Source organism: Pelophylax lessonae, assembly GCF_965119305.1.
Source record: "Pelophylax lessonae genome assembly, chromosome: 5".
NCBI lineage: Eukaryota > Metazoa > Chordata > Amphibia > Anura > Ranidae > Pelophylax > Pelophylax lessonae.
The window spans coordinates 234,911,900-234,928,589 of NC_138772.1; the positions used below are offsets into that span (position 1 = coordinate 234,911,900).

At 44.5% G+C, this 16,690-nt stretch overlaps 1 protein-coding gene across 1 annotated transcript in view; it reads left to right on the forward strand.

Annotated features, from left to right (window-relative positions):
- Positions 1-442: 442 nt before the first annotated feature.
- PDIA4 (protein disulfide isomerase family A member 4) overlaps positions 443-16,690 on the forward strand; it is an 82,873-nt gene continuing 66,625 nt past the window's right edge. The window contains exons 1-2 of the mRNA XM_082259496.1: positions 443-686; positions 16,497-16,614. Coding sequence (XP_082115622.1) covers positions 611-686; positions 16,497-16,614 — 194 coding nt within the window. The 5' untranslated portion in view covers positions 443-610. The remainder of the gene's footprint in view (positions 687-16,496; positions 16,615-16,690) is intronic.

A 16,690-nucleotide genomic window follows, 5' to 3' on the forward strand; every position in this document is an offset into this window, starting at 1 on the left:
CACCTTTTCTTCCTCACTAGTCGTCACCACAAGCCTCTCTCCTCTCCGTGTCAGTTAAGGAAGGTCAGCGCTGACTGGAAATGCACCGGGTCATAATACAATGGGCTACTTTCACTTTTCACCTTCAGCCAAATTCCAGCACTCTGCAAACACAGCGAATCCTCCTCCTATCTCATACTTCTAACCAACCGCGGACTGACTAGTCCATTCTATAGACACCGCCCTGCTGAGGTATCCGCCTTCTCCGGGTAAAGTGGCACACATTAATTGGCGGGTTACCTAACCAGCCAATGATAGGCGAGCACCTCACAAATCCTAGTTTTGTTATGAAAATGAGGAAAACTCCGCTGTAGCTCTATACAACACACGTTTTATACGTTTACTGCTCATTGTACTCGCTACCAATCTTGTATTTGGGACGTTGTACGGCAGAATAGGGGGCGTGGTGACGTGTAGCTAAACGGTGATTTGTCCACGATCACCAACATCCCTTGCCGTTGCCCAAATCCACAGGACGGCTTGTAGAGGGGGCGGGTTTAGGAGTGTATTTGTGTGCTTGTCTGGCAGCACTATCTGCAGTGTACATCGGATTAGGACATTGTGGAAGGAGATGGGGCTGTGGAAATCATTGAGCCTTCCCCTAGTGATTGGATTGCTGCTCACAGATATTGTACATGGCGAGGAAGGTAAGGGCAGAATTATCCTGCTTGTCTTAGTTTATACTGCTCTGTGTCTATCATTCTGGAAGTATTTACATATCCTCCAGTGGCTGAATAGTCTCAGGTGTAGTCTATAATAGCCTTGATGACTCCCTAGTGATTCAACAAGACTCAAGGCTTGACAAGCTAAAAAATGTTATCAGGGCTGGTCTGTGGGTGAAGAATAACAATATGGTGCCAAGCCATGCTGCCTATGTGGGTCCTTTTTACTAGAAGTAGACATTTTATATTAGCTCTTTCTGTAGAGGTGCCAGGTTCGGCTGTGTTCACATACACTGGAAACTGTGATTTCGGACCCATTCACACCAGAAACTGCATTCTGCGTTTTTATGCACATTTGAAGCATGTTTTTATGAGCGTTTTACATGCAGTTGACCCACATTTTTCTGTTTGTCCTGTGAGGTCACTGCCTTCTTTCTCTGCGCACATTTACATGCATTTCTGCACGTTTTGTACTGGAATGGTATGAACTATGCCCGTAAGATAGACAGTCCAAAATCCAGGCTATGCCAGGGGCAGTGTTGGGGTAGTTACTCAAAAAATGTAACTAGTTCTGTAAATTGTAACGAGATCACTTTACTAGTTACTGCATTTGAAAAGTAACTTCACTACTTATTACTTTACTTTCCTCTTAATTGACCGTGTAGAAGATGCATGACCCTCTTTCTGCATAGAGTTTAGGGCTGAAACAACTAATCGATCGATTATGAAAATAGTTGTCAACTATTTTTGTAATCGGTCAGCCGATTAGTTGTCCTGCATACAGAAGTTGTGAATGTGTGAGGAGAAATGCCTCATGGGAAATGTAGTCCTGGGCAAGAGAAGGAACCAAGGTTCTAAAGGCAGAGGATTTTTTACCTTGCTATAGGGACACTCTGTACACTACAGTACTATACTTTTCTGCTTCCTTTACGGGCACTTTAAAGGCAGGAGGGGCCAGAAGTGCAATGGGGGTGCAGAAGAGGAGAATCAGTGCTGCTCTGTGCAAAATCATTACACAGAGAGGGTAAGTATGACAAGATTGTTGTAAAAAAAAAAAAAATCCAACGTTTACAATTACTTTAACCACTTGCCTACTGGGCACTTATACCCCCTTCCTGCCCAGGCCAATTTTCAGCTTTTAGCGCTCTCACACTTTGCATGACAATTGAGCGGTCATGCTACACTGTACCCATATGAAATTTTTATCATTTTTTTTCCACACAAATAGAGCTTTCTTTTGGTGGTATTTAATAACCTCTGGGTTTTTATTTCTTTCTAAAAAAAAGAAAAAAGACAGAAAATTTTGAAAAAAAAAAGTTTTTCTTATTTTCTGTGAGTTCATTTTGAAAATAAATACATTTTTCTCCTTCACTGATGTGCGCTGATGAGGCGGCACTTATGGGCACTGATGAGGAGGTACTAATATGCCGCACTGATAGGTGGCACTGCTGGGCACTGATAGGTGGCACTGATGGGCACTGATGGATACTGACGGGTGGCACTGATGGACAGCACCATCATTGCCCACACTCAGTGCCCATAGTGCTGCTAATCAGTGCCTAGATGAGAAGGCACTGATGGGCACTGACTGGCAGCACTATGGGCACTGAGTGTGGGCACTGGGCAGTAATGGCATTTTTTTTTTCTCTTGTGTAATCAGGGCACTGGTGATCAGTGCCCTGATTACATTCTTCTGTGTTCCCCTTACCGCTGACGGCTCTCCTCTTCCTCACACTGCAGTCTCTGTGTGAGGAAGAGAGCTGGCAATGAGAGATGATCTCATATGTTTACATATGAGATCATCTCTCATTGCACGGTCCGATCACGTGGTAAATGGCCGCTGTGATTGGCCATGGAGCGCAGGGGGAGCCTGTTACTGGTAAGCCGTTTAGAGACGGCCTCCCGGAAATTCGAGTCCGCGCTGTAGCTGTACTTCGGCTATAGCGCGGGCGGCAGGTAGTTAAGGGCTCTGTGCAGGGAAGATGGAACGTCTGAGCCCAGAGAAGGTGGAGGCCGATGGACTAGAGGTGACATAAGGCATTACAATTAAATTTAAAGTAAAAGTTTACTAGTATTGTGCATTAGATTTAAAATTATTATATCCATGAAAAAAAAGTCTCAGCTTTTAGTACTACTTTAATATGAAAATGTTATTTTCCCCACTCCACCATTCATATAGCTTCATGTCTGACTCCCAGTTAAATATTCTGTATATCAGACTTCTGGGCATATTTTTTTTTATATATACACACGATACAAGATATAATACTTTCATTGTTTCACAGTAGAAATTATAATTATATTACTGTAGCGCTATCTGCTGTGTTTTTTTTTTTTTTTAACCCCACAGGTGATAAAAAAAAAAAAGCATGCTGCTGCTACTAATACCCCGTTCACACTGGGGCGACCTGTTAGGTCGCCTGCCATAGAGAAGCCGTGGACCCGTTCTAATAGGAGCGACACAAGTCGCTCCGACTTAGAAAAAGGGTCAGGAGCTTCTTTGGGGCGACCTGCATTGACTTCAATGATATGAAGTCCGTGCCGGTCGCTCCGAGGTCACCCCGGCAAGTAGCGTCGCCCCAGTGTGAACGGGGTCTTCCGCTGCCAATACATGTATTGGAATTTTTGTACAAAAATATTTACATCTATATTTATACAAAAATGATTTGTATATTTGTTGAATGGACGAGTGTTGTTTGAAAATTCCACTTGCTTTTAACATTCAATTTTAAAATGAATATAACTTCTGAGCAAAAACCACACACACTATTTGAAGATTCGTTTGATCAAGAAGTTTTCTATTCTGCTCCTTCAAATTTTCCTGTCACTGTGGTTGACAACGAACACCAAATAGACCCCACTAATGGTTAGAATATCGGATGAAAGTTTTTATTTTAAATTTCTAAAAATAGTTTATGTATGGCCAGCATAAGTGACAGCAGGCACAGGGAGCTTGTATCCAGCTACCTGCCTATTCATAAGGGAGTCTATCATGAATATTCTATACCAATCTGGTCTGAAAATTTGCAAACCAGTGTTTTAGGTCTTTTAAAAATATTGGTCTCTGAGTCTATGTACCACATTTACAGCCCAGTCAGACTGGCGCAATCCGACTTCGGCACGACTTGCAGGGACTTCACATAATGGAAGTCTATGCAAGTCGCTCCCAGGTCGCCCCAAAGTAGTACAGGACCCTTTTTCTAAGTCGGAGCGACTTGTGTCGCTCCTATTAGAACGGCTCCTGTACTACTCAATGGCGACCGACCGCGACTTGTCAGGCGACTTGGTCGCCTGACAAGTCGCGCTAGTCTGAATGGGCTCTTAAACCTCTAATAATACATATCTGTCTCCGAGTGGATTAAATATGCTGGATATTTATATTTACCACTGCATATAGATATTCAAGAATATTAACTAAATTATACACCAACCTTATTTTTGAGGTTTTTATCCGATTAATCGAAACAATAATCGGCCAACGAATCGATTATGAAAATAATCGTTACTTGCAGCCCTAATTGAGTTTATTGTATAAACACAGGCTTTGGGAAACATGAGAACAAAACCAGAATAAAACATAAATTGCAACAAAAAGTCATAAACTTCATCCCTCTCTATTCTTCGAAATAACGATTGTATCGCATGGCTTGGGTAACGCAGGAAAGCGCGTTCCTATAGCCTAGTAAAGTAGTGTAGTTACCAATATTAGTATTGTAACTAGTTACGTTATTTCATTACCAAAAAAAGTAATGTAGTTACTGTAATCCGTTACTTTGTAACTCGTTACCCCCAACACTGGCCAGGGGTCTCAAAACAAAGGACTGCTTTACTGTCTTTTAGACCGGCATTTTTCAACACAGACGAACGAACCCTTGAGAAAACTTTCCTGTCTCGGGGGAACCCCTGCTAAAGTTACTATATCTAGAACAAACGATTCATTAGTATGATAGTCATTGGAAAGAATGTTACAAAGTGGAGTTCCAGTTATTTATTTATTTTTTTTAATTAAAAGTCAGCATCTACAAAAAGTGTAGCTGCTGACTTTTAATAAACAGCCACTCACCTGTCCCACGATCCAGCAGTGTTCTCCCCGTGTCCTCCCTCGCTGTGCAGCTTCACAGCCGGGTGCCCACTGCTGTCTGTGACTGGTCCCGAAGTATTCTAGGACCTCTCATGTGTCCCAGAAGACTTTGGCAAAGAACTTTCGATCGCCTTAGGCGGTCGGAAGGAAAGTGGGAGCAGGTACCTGTCAAAATCCGATACCTGCCCCCAAAAGCTCAGTTTTACAAACTGGACCTGGGAGGAGGTCTTGAAGCAGAAGTTCCACTTTTGGGTGGAACTCCACTTTAAGCTGATATTAAAGAGGAGCTCCAGCCTACCCCCACCAAAATATTAAGTCAGTAGCTACAATTACTGTAGCTGCTGACTTTTAATATTGGGACACATACTGTCCAGGGATGCTGCAGTGTCGACACCCCAGCTGATTTTTCAATAGTCTCTCGGGTGCTGCGCCGCCGTCATTCTTTGTAAGGGAAATTGGCAGTGAAGCCTTGCGGCCAGTTCCCCTACTGCGCATACACAAAGTGCGCCGAGTTTTGTGAATATCCTGGCAGGGGAAGGAGGAGGGGGCGAACTTCCGGAGGGACCTCACCGCAACAAGTGCAAGTCTTGTGTTTTTTTTTTTTTATAACAAACATGTCATACTTACCTGCTCTGTGCAGTGGTTTTGCACAGAGCAGCCCAGATCCTCCTCTTGGGGCTCTTGCCAGAGCTCCTGCCCCCACAGCAGGCAGCTTGCTATGGGTCACCCGAGCCGAAGTGCTGCCATGTGTGTTCATTCAGACATGGAGCCAATGGTGCCTGCTGCTTTCTTAGCCAATGGGGAGGGAAAGTTCCTGGACAGACGAGGCTCTAGTGCCCCATCACTGAATCGAGATGGGCTCAGGTAAGTATGAGGGGGAGGTGAGAGCAGCTGCTGCACGCAGAATGCTTTTTATCTTCATGCATTTAGATAAAAAAAAAAAAATCTTCTGCCTTTAGAACCACTTTAGGCCCCTTTCACAGTTGTGCGACTTGGGACTGCAAAGTTGCATGACAAGTCTTACCCCATGATTTCCAATGACTAATATTCATATCTGCAACTGCAAAGTAGTCCCTGCACTACTTTGGTCTGACTTTGATGCGACTTGAGGTCCATAGAATTCAAGACTACACAGGCATTGCTTCAGGTCATGGCAAAGTTGCACAAGTGTGAAGAACCACCCCCCTACAGATAGCTAAAAAGATCATTGGTGTCGGTGGAAACTTATCGGAGAGGCAGAAATTGCTCAAGGAATTCCAAGCAAGCTCTGGAGGAATCTTGGGGTTCAATGGAACCCTGGTTGAGAAATCTGCGTTAGAATATAGGGGGCTGGACTACTGACAGTGGAACTAGAAATGCCCAAGCGTCAGTGGGAGTAAACAATGCCTCTGGCTTTGCAGTCAGTGAGAGTAAAAACAATAATTAATTGTGCTCCATCATTAGTGTCCGTGGAAGTAATAGTTCCCGGTCGTTGGTGTCAGTGGTGGGAATGCTGCAGTATCATTTGATATCAGTGGGAGGAATAGTGTTCCATCATTTAGATCAGTGGGACGAATGTTCAATCATTGGGTGTTAGTGGGAGGAATTGTACCTCATCATTGATGTTACTGAGAGGCAAAGTGCCCCAAGGGCTGGATAAATGCGGCAGTTTGGAGACCACTGGTTTGTACAGTTGGAACATAGTCAGAAATGCATCCGACTGCATCTGGTGTGAATGGGCCCTGAAAGCACTATTACCACTTTTGCTGCCAGGGCCGTTTGTGAACATGTTAAAGAATAATAATAATAATTTTAGGCCTGAAGAATATTTAAAGTGGTTGGTTGTAAAGGCTGAAGGCTTTTTACCTTGCACTCTATGCAGTGCATGGAGTGCAGCGCTCCCCCCCCCCCCCCCCCCTTAGCCCCCCTATCCTTTCCCAATCTCGATCCAGCGATGTGCATGAGACTCAAGGCTCTGCCAGGTCTCCCTCCTGATTGGCTGAGATGCAGGAGCCAATGGCTTCTTTAGGGCCGAGCTGTGCTTTCTTTTTATGGAGGCAGAGCCAGCTTGGGAGCCAGCACGCATGAGTGCCCCCACAGCAAGCAGCTTTCTGTGGAGGCACTCTGCAAGGAGGAGGGGCCCAGAGCGCCAGCGGGGAACTGAGGAGGATCAGGGCTGCTGTACAGAGCAGGTAAGTATGGCATGTTTGTTAACTAATAAAAAAATCCTTTATAATAATTTAACTATTTCCGGACCGCCCGCCGCAGTTTTACTGCGGCAGGCTGCCCCTCCTGTGCGAACCTACGTTGCTCTACGTCGGTGGCGCGCCTGCAGCTAGGGTGCGAACACGCGCCGCCAGTGGCACGCTCCCACTCGGGAAGCGGGGACAACGGGGCAGGTGGCTCCGATTGACGCCTGCTACCCGCAATCGCTCCCTGCTGAGAGGACGGTCAGCTATTGTAAACCCAGCTGACCGTTCTTCTCTCTGGAATAATCACAGGGCGCCTGTGATCCTTCTATATAGGATCACAGGTCTCTGTGATATTTCAAAAGCCCAACCCCTATACAGTTGACACACGCCCCTTGATCACCCACTGTTAACCCCTTCCCTGCCAGTGTCATTATAACTGTAACAGTGCATATTTTCAGCATTGATTACTGTAGTAATGTCACTGGTTCCCCCCCCCCCCCCCCCCCAAAAGGGTCAAATGTCAGTTAGGGGTCCGATCTGTCCGCCGCAATGTCACAGTCCCGCTAAAAATCACAGATCGCCGCTATTACTAGTAAAAAAAAAAAAAAAAAAAAAGCCATAAGTCTTTCCCATAGTTTGTATACGCTTATTGCAATTGGCCTAAAATGTTTAAAAAAAAAATTACATTTTTTGGGAATGTTATATAGCAGAATGTGAAAAATATGTTTTTTTTCAATTGTCACTCCTTTTTTTGTTTATAGCACAAAAAAATAAAAATTGCAGAGGTGATCAAATGGCACCAAAAGAAAGCTCCATTTGTGGGGAAAAAAAGGACCTAAATTTTATTTAGGTACATCGTCGCATGATCGCAATTAAAGTAACACAGTGCCGAATTGCAAAAAATGACCTGGTCATTAAGGGTGCAAATCCTTCCGGTACAGAATTGGTTAAAGCCTTATTTCAGAATAATTCTCCTTTTTACAGCCCCACTCCCACCTATGATGATTGTGTTTTTGCCCCTTTGTAAAGCTAGCAATTCCAACTAAGTCCTCCATCCAGGTTCCTTACTGCTGCTGGATTCGGTGAAAAGGACCACTAATAGTGCCCGAGACCACCGGTCCCCCTACCTTGTCATACGGGAGTTGAAGCTTTGAAACTTCCAAAAAATTACTATTTTCTGAAAGCAGAGACTGGAAAATAAAATGGTGCAGTTTCAAAATTTTTATGTTGGATGGTATTAACACAGCAGTTTGTCAAGCGCAAATTTTCTTCAAAATGCCTAATTTTGGGGCACACAAACAATATTGGCTATTTTTTTGGTAACTCAGAAATGAGGTTGTGCAGAGTAAATGGATACCAAGCATGTCTAGACTCCATGAGTAATTCTAGGCATGGATAGCATGCAGGCTGATGCCGCTGAATCCTAGACACCACTATTTCAGTGATGTCCCCTTGCTGACATCTCCTATGCTGAGCAGCTGGCCTTGTATAGTGTGAACACAGGAGGTCAGGTAGAAATTGTTATACCTGAAGGGTTTCACATGTACTGTCACTTTAAGGCTGGCTCCACCCAGGAGTGATGACAAGGGTCAAGGGGAAGAGTGGCCATCTTTAGACACATGTAGAGATGTATTGATATGCAGAGCTGTCCTGTAATGCTGTACAGTGAGTCCTGAATAAACAACCGTTGTTCCAGACCAGAGTCCTGTGTCTCTCACAACACGGAGAATATAACAATGGCGACGAGGATGGGATTTACAAGGTTACTATCCGTGTGAGAAAAGAAAGAAAGAAAACAAACTCTGGATTGTCAGGAATACAAAATGTCATTGATCGGGACATTAAGTGAATTTGATGGCGAACAGACAACGTGGATTTCTTGGATTGAAAGATTAGAACAATATTTCTGTGCAAATGCCATCCCAGGCGACAGGCAAGTAGCAGTATTTCTGACACTGGTTGGTGCTAGGACATATGACACTCTTAGGGATCTCCTTTTCCCTGAAAAACCAGCAACTAAGACTTTGGCAGAGCTCCTGACACTGTTAGGAAATCACTTCCAGCCTAAACCACTAGAGATTGCAGAAAGATTCAGGTTCTATCAGCGGCAGCAGCAGCCAGGTGAAGATATTAAGGCTTATGTGCTCGCCCTTCGCAGACTAGCCTCAACCTGTTCTTTTGGGGAGTATTTGCTGACTGCACTGAGGGATAAGTTTGTCATGGGACTGAATAGTGAGTCTAGCCAAAAGAGACTGTTAACAGAGAAAGATCTTACCCTTACAAAGGCAATTGAGATAGCTTCAGTGATGGAAATGGCTGTGAAAGATACAGAGGCATTGAACCCCCAGAGTAGAAGGGGAGAGGTTAAAGAGGAAGTTTTCAGAACAGCAGTCAAGCAAACTGCAGCTAACTGTAAATATAGAACCTCACCAACCAGGACGTCAGCTTGCTACCGTTGTGGGAATACAGACCATGATCACAAAGTCTGCCGGTTTAAGGATCAGCTCTGTCATAATTGTGGTAAGGCAGGCCATCTGAAACGAGTCTGCCGTAGTAAGAAAGTGCGAAATAAACAACCTCTGAACCCCAGGACAAAGGCATATATGGTGGGAAGATATACATCGTCATCTGAATCAGAGGATGAGGAATTGCTCCACAGATTGGACGTACATCATATGCATTCAGCAATGACTGTAGAGGTAACCGTGGAAGGAAAGAAACTCAAGATGGATGTAGACACAGGAGCAGCAGTTTCAGTTATCACCCAGAAACAATGGAGAAAACTTCTGATCCGAACAACTGTCCGTCCAACACCAATCAAACTGCAGACATATTCAAAGCAGATACTCCACCCACTGGGGTACATGAAAGTACAGGTATCCTACAAGGGTCAGACAAAGAGAATGCCATTATATATCCTAGAACATGGGGGACCCCCTCTTTTTTGGGAGAGACTGGATTGCTCACTTTAGCATGCCAGACATCGCCATTAACCCCTGCAACACCGTGGCCATCCCATCAGGGGATGAAGAGGGATGGGTGAAGTCCCTGAAACAGCGATTCCCACAAGTCTTTGATAACCATTTGGGAAAAATAAAGCATGACTGTGTGAGACTCAGGCTGAAACCCAATGCCCAGTCTAGGTTCTTCAAAGCTCGGACGGTACCTTTCGCACTCCGAGCAGGTGTGGAAGCTGAACTAAGCCGGCTGGAGGAACAAGGTGTCATCTCAAAGGTAGAGCACAGCGAGTGGGCATCACCAGTTGTACCAGTAAAGAAAGCGAATGGGGACTTGCGCATTTGTGGCGATTTCCGCATGGCACTAAATTCTCAACTGGAGATAGACCAGTATCCCCTACCCAGAGTAGATGACATTTTTGCCTCTCTTGCAGGAGGTCAAAAGTTCACCAAGCTTGATCTCAGGCAAGCTTATTTACAGTTTGAGGTCCACCCTTCGTCCCGCAAGTTTCTAACAATCAACACTCACAAGGGACTGTATGAATACAATCGGATGGTGTTTGGGGTAGCCTCCGCCCCAGCCATTTGGCAACGCAAAATGGATGAGATTTTAGCGGACATTCCTTTCACACAGTGCCTGTTAGATGACATGCTCATCACGGGCCTGACGGACCAGGAACACAAGCGTAACGTGGAGCTTGTGTTGGCCAGACTCCAAGAGCAGGGTCTAAAAGTGAACTTAGCGAAATGCCAATTCATGGTACCTAAATTGGAGTTTTGTGGCCACCTTGTGGATGCAGAGGTTATACACACCACGGAAGCCAAAGTTGATGCTTTAGTAAAAGCTCCAGCCCCGACCAACGTCCAGCAGCTGCGATCATACCTGGGCTTGCTGAACTATTACCACATAATTCCTGCCGGATCTAGCACACACTTTGTTTCCATTAAACAAGCTTTTGGAGAAACACTCCAGATGGAACTGGTCGGCTGCATGCCAACGTGCTTTTGAAGTTTCTAAGCGAAAGCTGTTGGCGTCACGCATGCTCGTGCACTATGACCTCCAAAGGCCTCTCACCTTGGCTTGTGATGCCTCACCCTATGGTCTAGGGGCTGTACTATCTCACGTTTTACCAGATGGGTCAGAGAAACCTGTGGCATTCGCCTCCAGGTCCTTGACAAAAGCAGAAAGCAATTACTCTCACATTGACAAAGAGGCTCTGGCACTCATATGGGCAATTAAGAAGTTTCATCTTTACCTGTATGGTAGGGAATTCACCATACTGACTGATCATAAACCACTCCTTCAGATCTTTAGCCCTGACAAAGGCATCTCCCAGACGACTGCAGCCCGTCTTCAACGCTATGCCCTATTCTTGGGAGCATATAGCTACAAAATCCAGTATCGCAGCCATGATGCCAAGGCTAATGCAGACGCCATGTCCCGTCTGACAAGGACATTAACAGACTCTTCTCCACCTGTCAAGAGTTGTCGTTACACCAGCCTGTCCTTTCTGTCTTCCGGGGAAGTAGCAGCCCATACAGCCAAGGATGCCTTCCTTAAGACAATACTCTCCTGGGTACGGTACGGTTGGCCTGCAACTGTCACACAGGATTATGAGCCTTACTTCCGTAGGCGTCTGGAATTAACTGTGTCTGGCAACTGTGTTTTATGGGGAGACCGAGTGATCGTTCCACAGACCCTCCGGAGACACATTCTGGAATTGCTACATACTGGTCATCCCGAGGGCACACGTATGAAACAAAAGGCCCGAGGCTATGTGTGGTGGCCGAACCTCGACTCCGATATCGCGACATATGTGAATGCGTGTGCTGGATGTGCACAAACTGCAAGAGACCCTCCTCGAGGGTGCGTCCAGCCCTGGACTTGGCCCACGGTTCCCTGGTTTCGCCTACACTTGGACTTTGCAGGCCCGATCAGAGGACACACCTTTTTGATCATTATTGATGCCCATTCAAAGTGGCCTGAGGTCATTCCTGTTACTCAGCCAACGACTAAGATGACGATTTCCATACTGTTACATCTCGCTGCTACGTTTGGATACCCCAGAGAAATTGTCACAGACAACGGTGCACAATTCACAAGCCAGGAGTTTCAGGGTTTCCTGACTGCCCACAACATCAAACACAAGTTGACCGCACCTTACCACCCGGCTACAAATGGTCAAGCAGAAAGGTTTGTACAGACCTTCAAACGCTATTTGGGGGTGTCAATGTAATCTTAACGACACCCCCAGATTGATCGCATATCGCAGTGCGATCTTGCAGTTCGCACAGGATTGGATCGCACAAGTGTGAACCGCTGTGCGATCCGATCCTGATGCGGCTGCCAAAAAGGGTCCTGTGCGAGTTTGGTGCGGGTGCGAATTTAGCCATACAAAGTGTATAGCTAAACTCGCACCGCACAGCCGATCGCATGTAATGAAGGAGCAGTGCGCTCGGACATTACATGCGAACCCCCCACTCGCACAAGTGTGAACCGGGGCTAAAGCTAAAACTGCACAAAAAGGCTTGTGGAAAAGGCCACTCAATAGAATCAAAGACCTTAGCAGTAGGGTTGAAGCAACTAATCTACATAATTGATTGTGAAAATAATTGTCCACTATTTTCATAATCCATTTGCCTGCATACAGAATACATTATTTGTTTACAAATCAGGAAATGCAGTGCAGCACACATACAGCTCAATACACCGTCCAATTTACTGACACAGCCAAGTTTTTTTTTTTTTTTTTTTTTTTTTTTTTTTACTGGTCTATCCAAGTGTTACATAATTGGTTTTTAGTGCAAATTTTAGTATTTAGGCTACAAACAAGTACAGAATGCAATTTAGTGATATCATTTTTAAGGTAGTTATTAAGGCAAAAAAACCTTTCTTTATTTTCGATATAGGAAGTAGCTCAGGGACAGGAGGACAAGAAATTAGAATGGGCAGGGAGATGCATAACCTTGACTTTCTGTGACACTGACAGCAGTGTGCAGCAGCAAAGATGATGACCCTTCACAGAAATGACATGTACTCTCCTGAGTCACAGTGACAGTTTCTCTCCATGCCAGGTAGTCTCTTCAGTCAAAACCGCACTGACAAACCTGTTCCTGGCTTGCCTTGCTCCCGACCCCCAACACGAGGCTCCAGCCGCTCTGCTTGACTCCCTTGCATCATGACCTCACATGTCACTCTCCGACACCGCCTCCGCTGAGCCGCCTGAACACCCTGAAGCAGGCACTCAGATGGTCTCGACCCAGCTCCGGACCAAAACTGCTCATGTGCTGTTCAGAGTTGAGCATCAAAGCCATATTTTTAACTGGCAACCTTTTCCCTTTTACTGGCTGGAGAAATGATGCTTAACTACACTGCAGAGTGCATGAGCATTATGGGAAATGTAGCTCCAAAAAATCTGGGGTGCCAAGGTTTGCCATCGCTGCTCTATATAGTATACTTTGCTGCTTGCTAAAGGGGCAATCTAAAGGTGGGAGGTGCCAGAAGCGTGGGCAGAGACCCCGGAAGAGGAGGATAGGGGCTCAGGTAAGTATCAGGGGGGTCTGCTACACAGAGTAACATGAAGGTAAAAAAGTCAGCCTTTACAAACCATTTAACCCCTTTATAGTAGTGATTATCTTCTGTTTTTGTATTCTACAGGGCTACATTTTTATTTATTTTTTTTCTCCATTAAGCCTCGGTTCACATTGCTGTGGCGTTCGCATGTAATGTCGGAGCGCACTGCTCCTTCATTACATGCGATCGGCTGTGCGGTGCGAGTTTAGCCATACAGTTTGTATGGCTAAATTTGCACCGCACCCGCAGCAAACACGCACAGGACCCTTTTTGGCAGCCGCATCAGGATCGGATCGCACAGTGGTTCACACTTGTGCGATCCGATCCTGTGCGAACTGCAAGATCGCACTGCGATATGTGATCAAACTGGGGGTGTCGTTAAGATTACATTGACACCCCCAGCGTATCGCATATGGCAGTGGGAACTGCCGGGGGTGCGTTTGCGATGCGGGAACAGGCTGCGGATTCGCAGCCTTCCCGAAGTGTGAACCGGGGCTGAGAGGTGATAAATATAATAATAAAAAAAAAAAAACATGCTGCTACTAAATGTCTGTCCTTACTCGTATCAATTTTTATTATTTTTTTTTTTTTAATTTAGAAAATTCATATAGAACTTCTTTGTATGCTAAATGAATGGACTAATGCCGTTTGAAAATTTCACTTGCTTTTACATTCAATTTTAAAATAAATGTAATTCATACAATGTGGAATTTGTTCAGGGAGAAAAGTTTTTTTTCTATTCTGCTCCTTCAAATTTCCCATCACTGTGGTAGAAAACAAAGGACGATTTGACAGCACCAATGATTAGAAAATCGAACAAACCTACTTGAAAGAAAGAAAGAAAGAAAAGAAAAAAAAAAAAAAAAACTTCTAAAGGAAGAATTTGCTTGTGTAGGGCCAAATGACAGCAGGCACTTGTTACAGGTAGCTTGTATCAAGCTAATCGGCCTTTAGCAGCGGGGGTCTTTCGTGTGTTCTATTCTAGTCTTGTCCTAAAACACTGTTTGGCAGATTTTCAGTCTTTTTCTTTTTTCTTTTTTCCCCGATTATGAAATTAATCATTAGTAGTTTCAGCCCAACTTAGCAGTATCAAAGAGAGGCTAATGCCCAGGTTTTAAATCCCATAATTGAGCTATAATTTGGGTCCTATGTTTGAGGGATGTTGACTTGCCAGGTATAGATCCTGTTCGGACTTTGTGAATTATACAAAGAATTGGAGTTGAGCTGCATGGCAAGTATTTGTTTTTTATTATTTTTGTCAAAATTTTATAATCGATATTTAGTAATGATATTGGTCGGTAAGAAGCACTATCTGTGAGGTCCTTGTCAGGTTTGGGAATTAGTTACAGTATACATGGACTGTGGCTATTTCCCTTCTTGGAAAGCCTTCACCTATACTTGTACCATAACCGGGGCTATGATATCTACCATGGGCCTCTAGGGAAGGCTGTCAGGAAGTGATGCCTTACCGGAGGCCAGGGAAGAAATGGAAGTTCTCGCCTCCTGCTCTGTTATCTCTGCGTCCTACAATGTGACCTGTTCCTCTGACAGAGAAGGACAAATTTTTTGCTGAAATAAGCCTCAGTCTCTAGGTCAGAGCATTGAATAGAAGACCAATAAACCAATAAATACTAGTAGGCCTCTTGCACACGGTACTGATGGTTGACCATCAACATTTTTGCCTTGTATTCTTGGGGGGGGGGGGAAAGAGTATTTCTGAATAGAGGTGCTGTGCTTCAATCCTTTGCAGTAGCTGGGCCTGGTTCTGGACATGGCCCAGTTCAAAGCTTTTATAAAAATGCCCCCTTATTCACTTTTTTTTTTATTTCTTTAGGCATGGTAAAACAAGAACTGTTAGATCCGACAGGAAAAAAGGGGCATTCTTTGCCCAGGCATTCTAAGTCTTGCAATAAGAATTCAGGGCCTCGTTCAAATGGGTGATTGGGGGTGGTAAAGACAGGTGGTTTGAGCTGCAGTTTTCTGAACACTCACCCACCTAAAAGAGCATGCAGGTGCAGGGTTGTACACATTGCAGCAGCAAAAATTATAGCCCCTGTTGTGTTTTGGTTGGCAGGATCACTGTCAATTGTGGGCCATTCATGTGAATGGGGCTGGTGTTCAACCACAAGCCAGACACTAGGCTTATTACATAGTTACATAGTTAGTGAGGTTGAAAAAAAGACATCAGTCCATCCAGTTCAACCTATGATGTGTGTGTGTGTGTGTGTGTGTGTTTGCTTTTAACCGTACATTGTATACCCCTGTATGTTGTGGTCTTTAAGGTGCCCATCTAATAGTTTTTTGAAACTATCAATGCTCCCCGCTGATACGACTGCTTGTGGAAGAGAATTCCACATCCTTACCGCTCTTACAGTGAAGAACCCCTTATGCACTTTAAGGTTAAACCGCCTTTCGACGCCAGTTGCAGCATGGCATCTACATGCCAAACTGCCATTCAGCTATCAAAAAAAGAGGGCATTCAGAAGGTGGCTGTATCCCCTACTGAATGCCTGGCAGCCACTTTTCTACTACCTCTGAAAAGCATCCACTACAGACCACTTTTCAGAGGGGCAGCAATGGCTTCCTGTATGCGTGAGCTCTAAGGCTCAAGTTGGAGGCAAGGTTCAAACCTAGCATTTTGTGAATGCGTGTTTTTTTGTACTGCATGCAAAGGGCAGCCTGTTCACTTCAATGGGCTTCCCTATGTGTGCCAATGTAGCTCATTTACAATTTTGGGGGTTGAGCTTCTCACATTTTTATACTTACAAAAAAAACCATGTGCTTGCTGAGTTTGGGGTGTAATAGTAAATGGCATTGAAAGTGCAACACATATTTTCCGCTAGTTTCATTGAACGGGGACAAAAACCATGCTTAACACATTCATGAAATTCTAAGGTGTGAATGCAGCTTTTAATTGAATCAGAAAAAAATGCATCAAAAATGCAAAGGTGTTTATTGACCTGAGATCTATGATATGTTAATGACTTTTTTTTTTTTTTTTTTTTCCTTCAGAAATTCCTACAGATGAGCGTGAAGTTGAGGACAGCGATGTAATAGCATTAACAGATGAAAACTTTGATAGTTTTATTGCCGATAAAGACACTGTACTTTTGGAATTTTATGCTCCCTGGTAAGTAGATGAGTTTTTCTACAAATATAGTATTTTAAACCTTTCCCGTTGTCATTGCCATACAAAGCAAGAATAG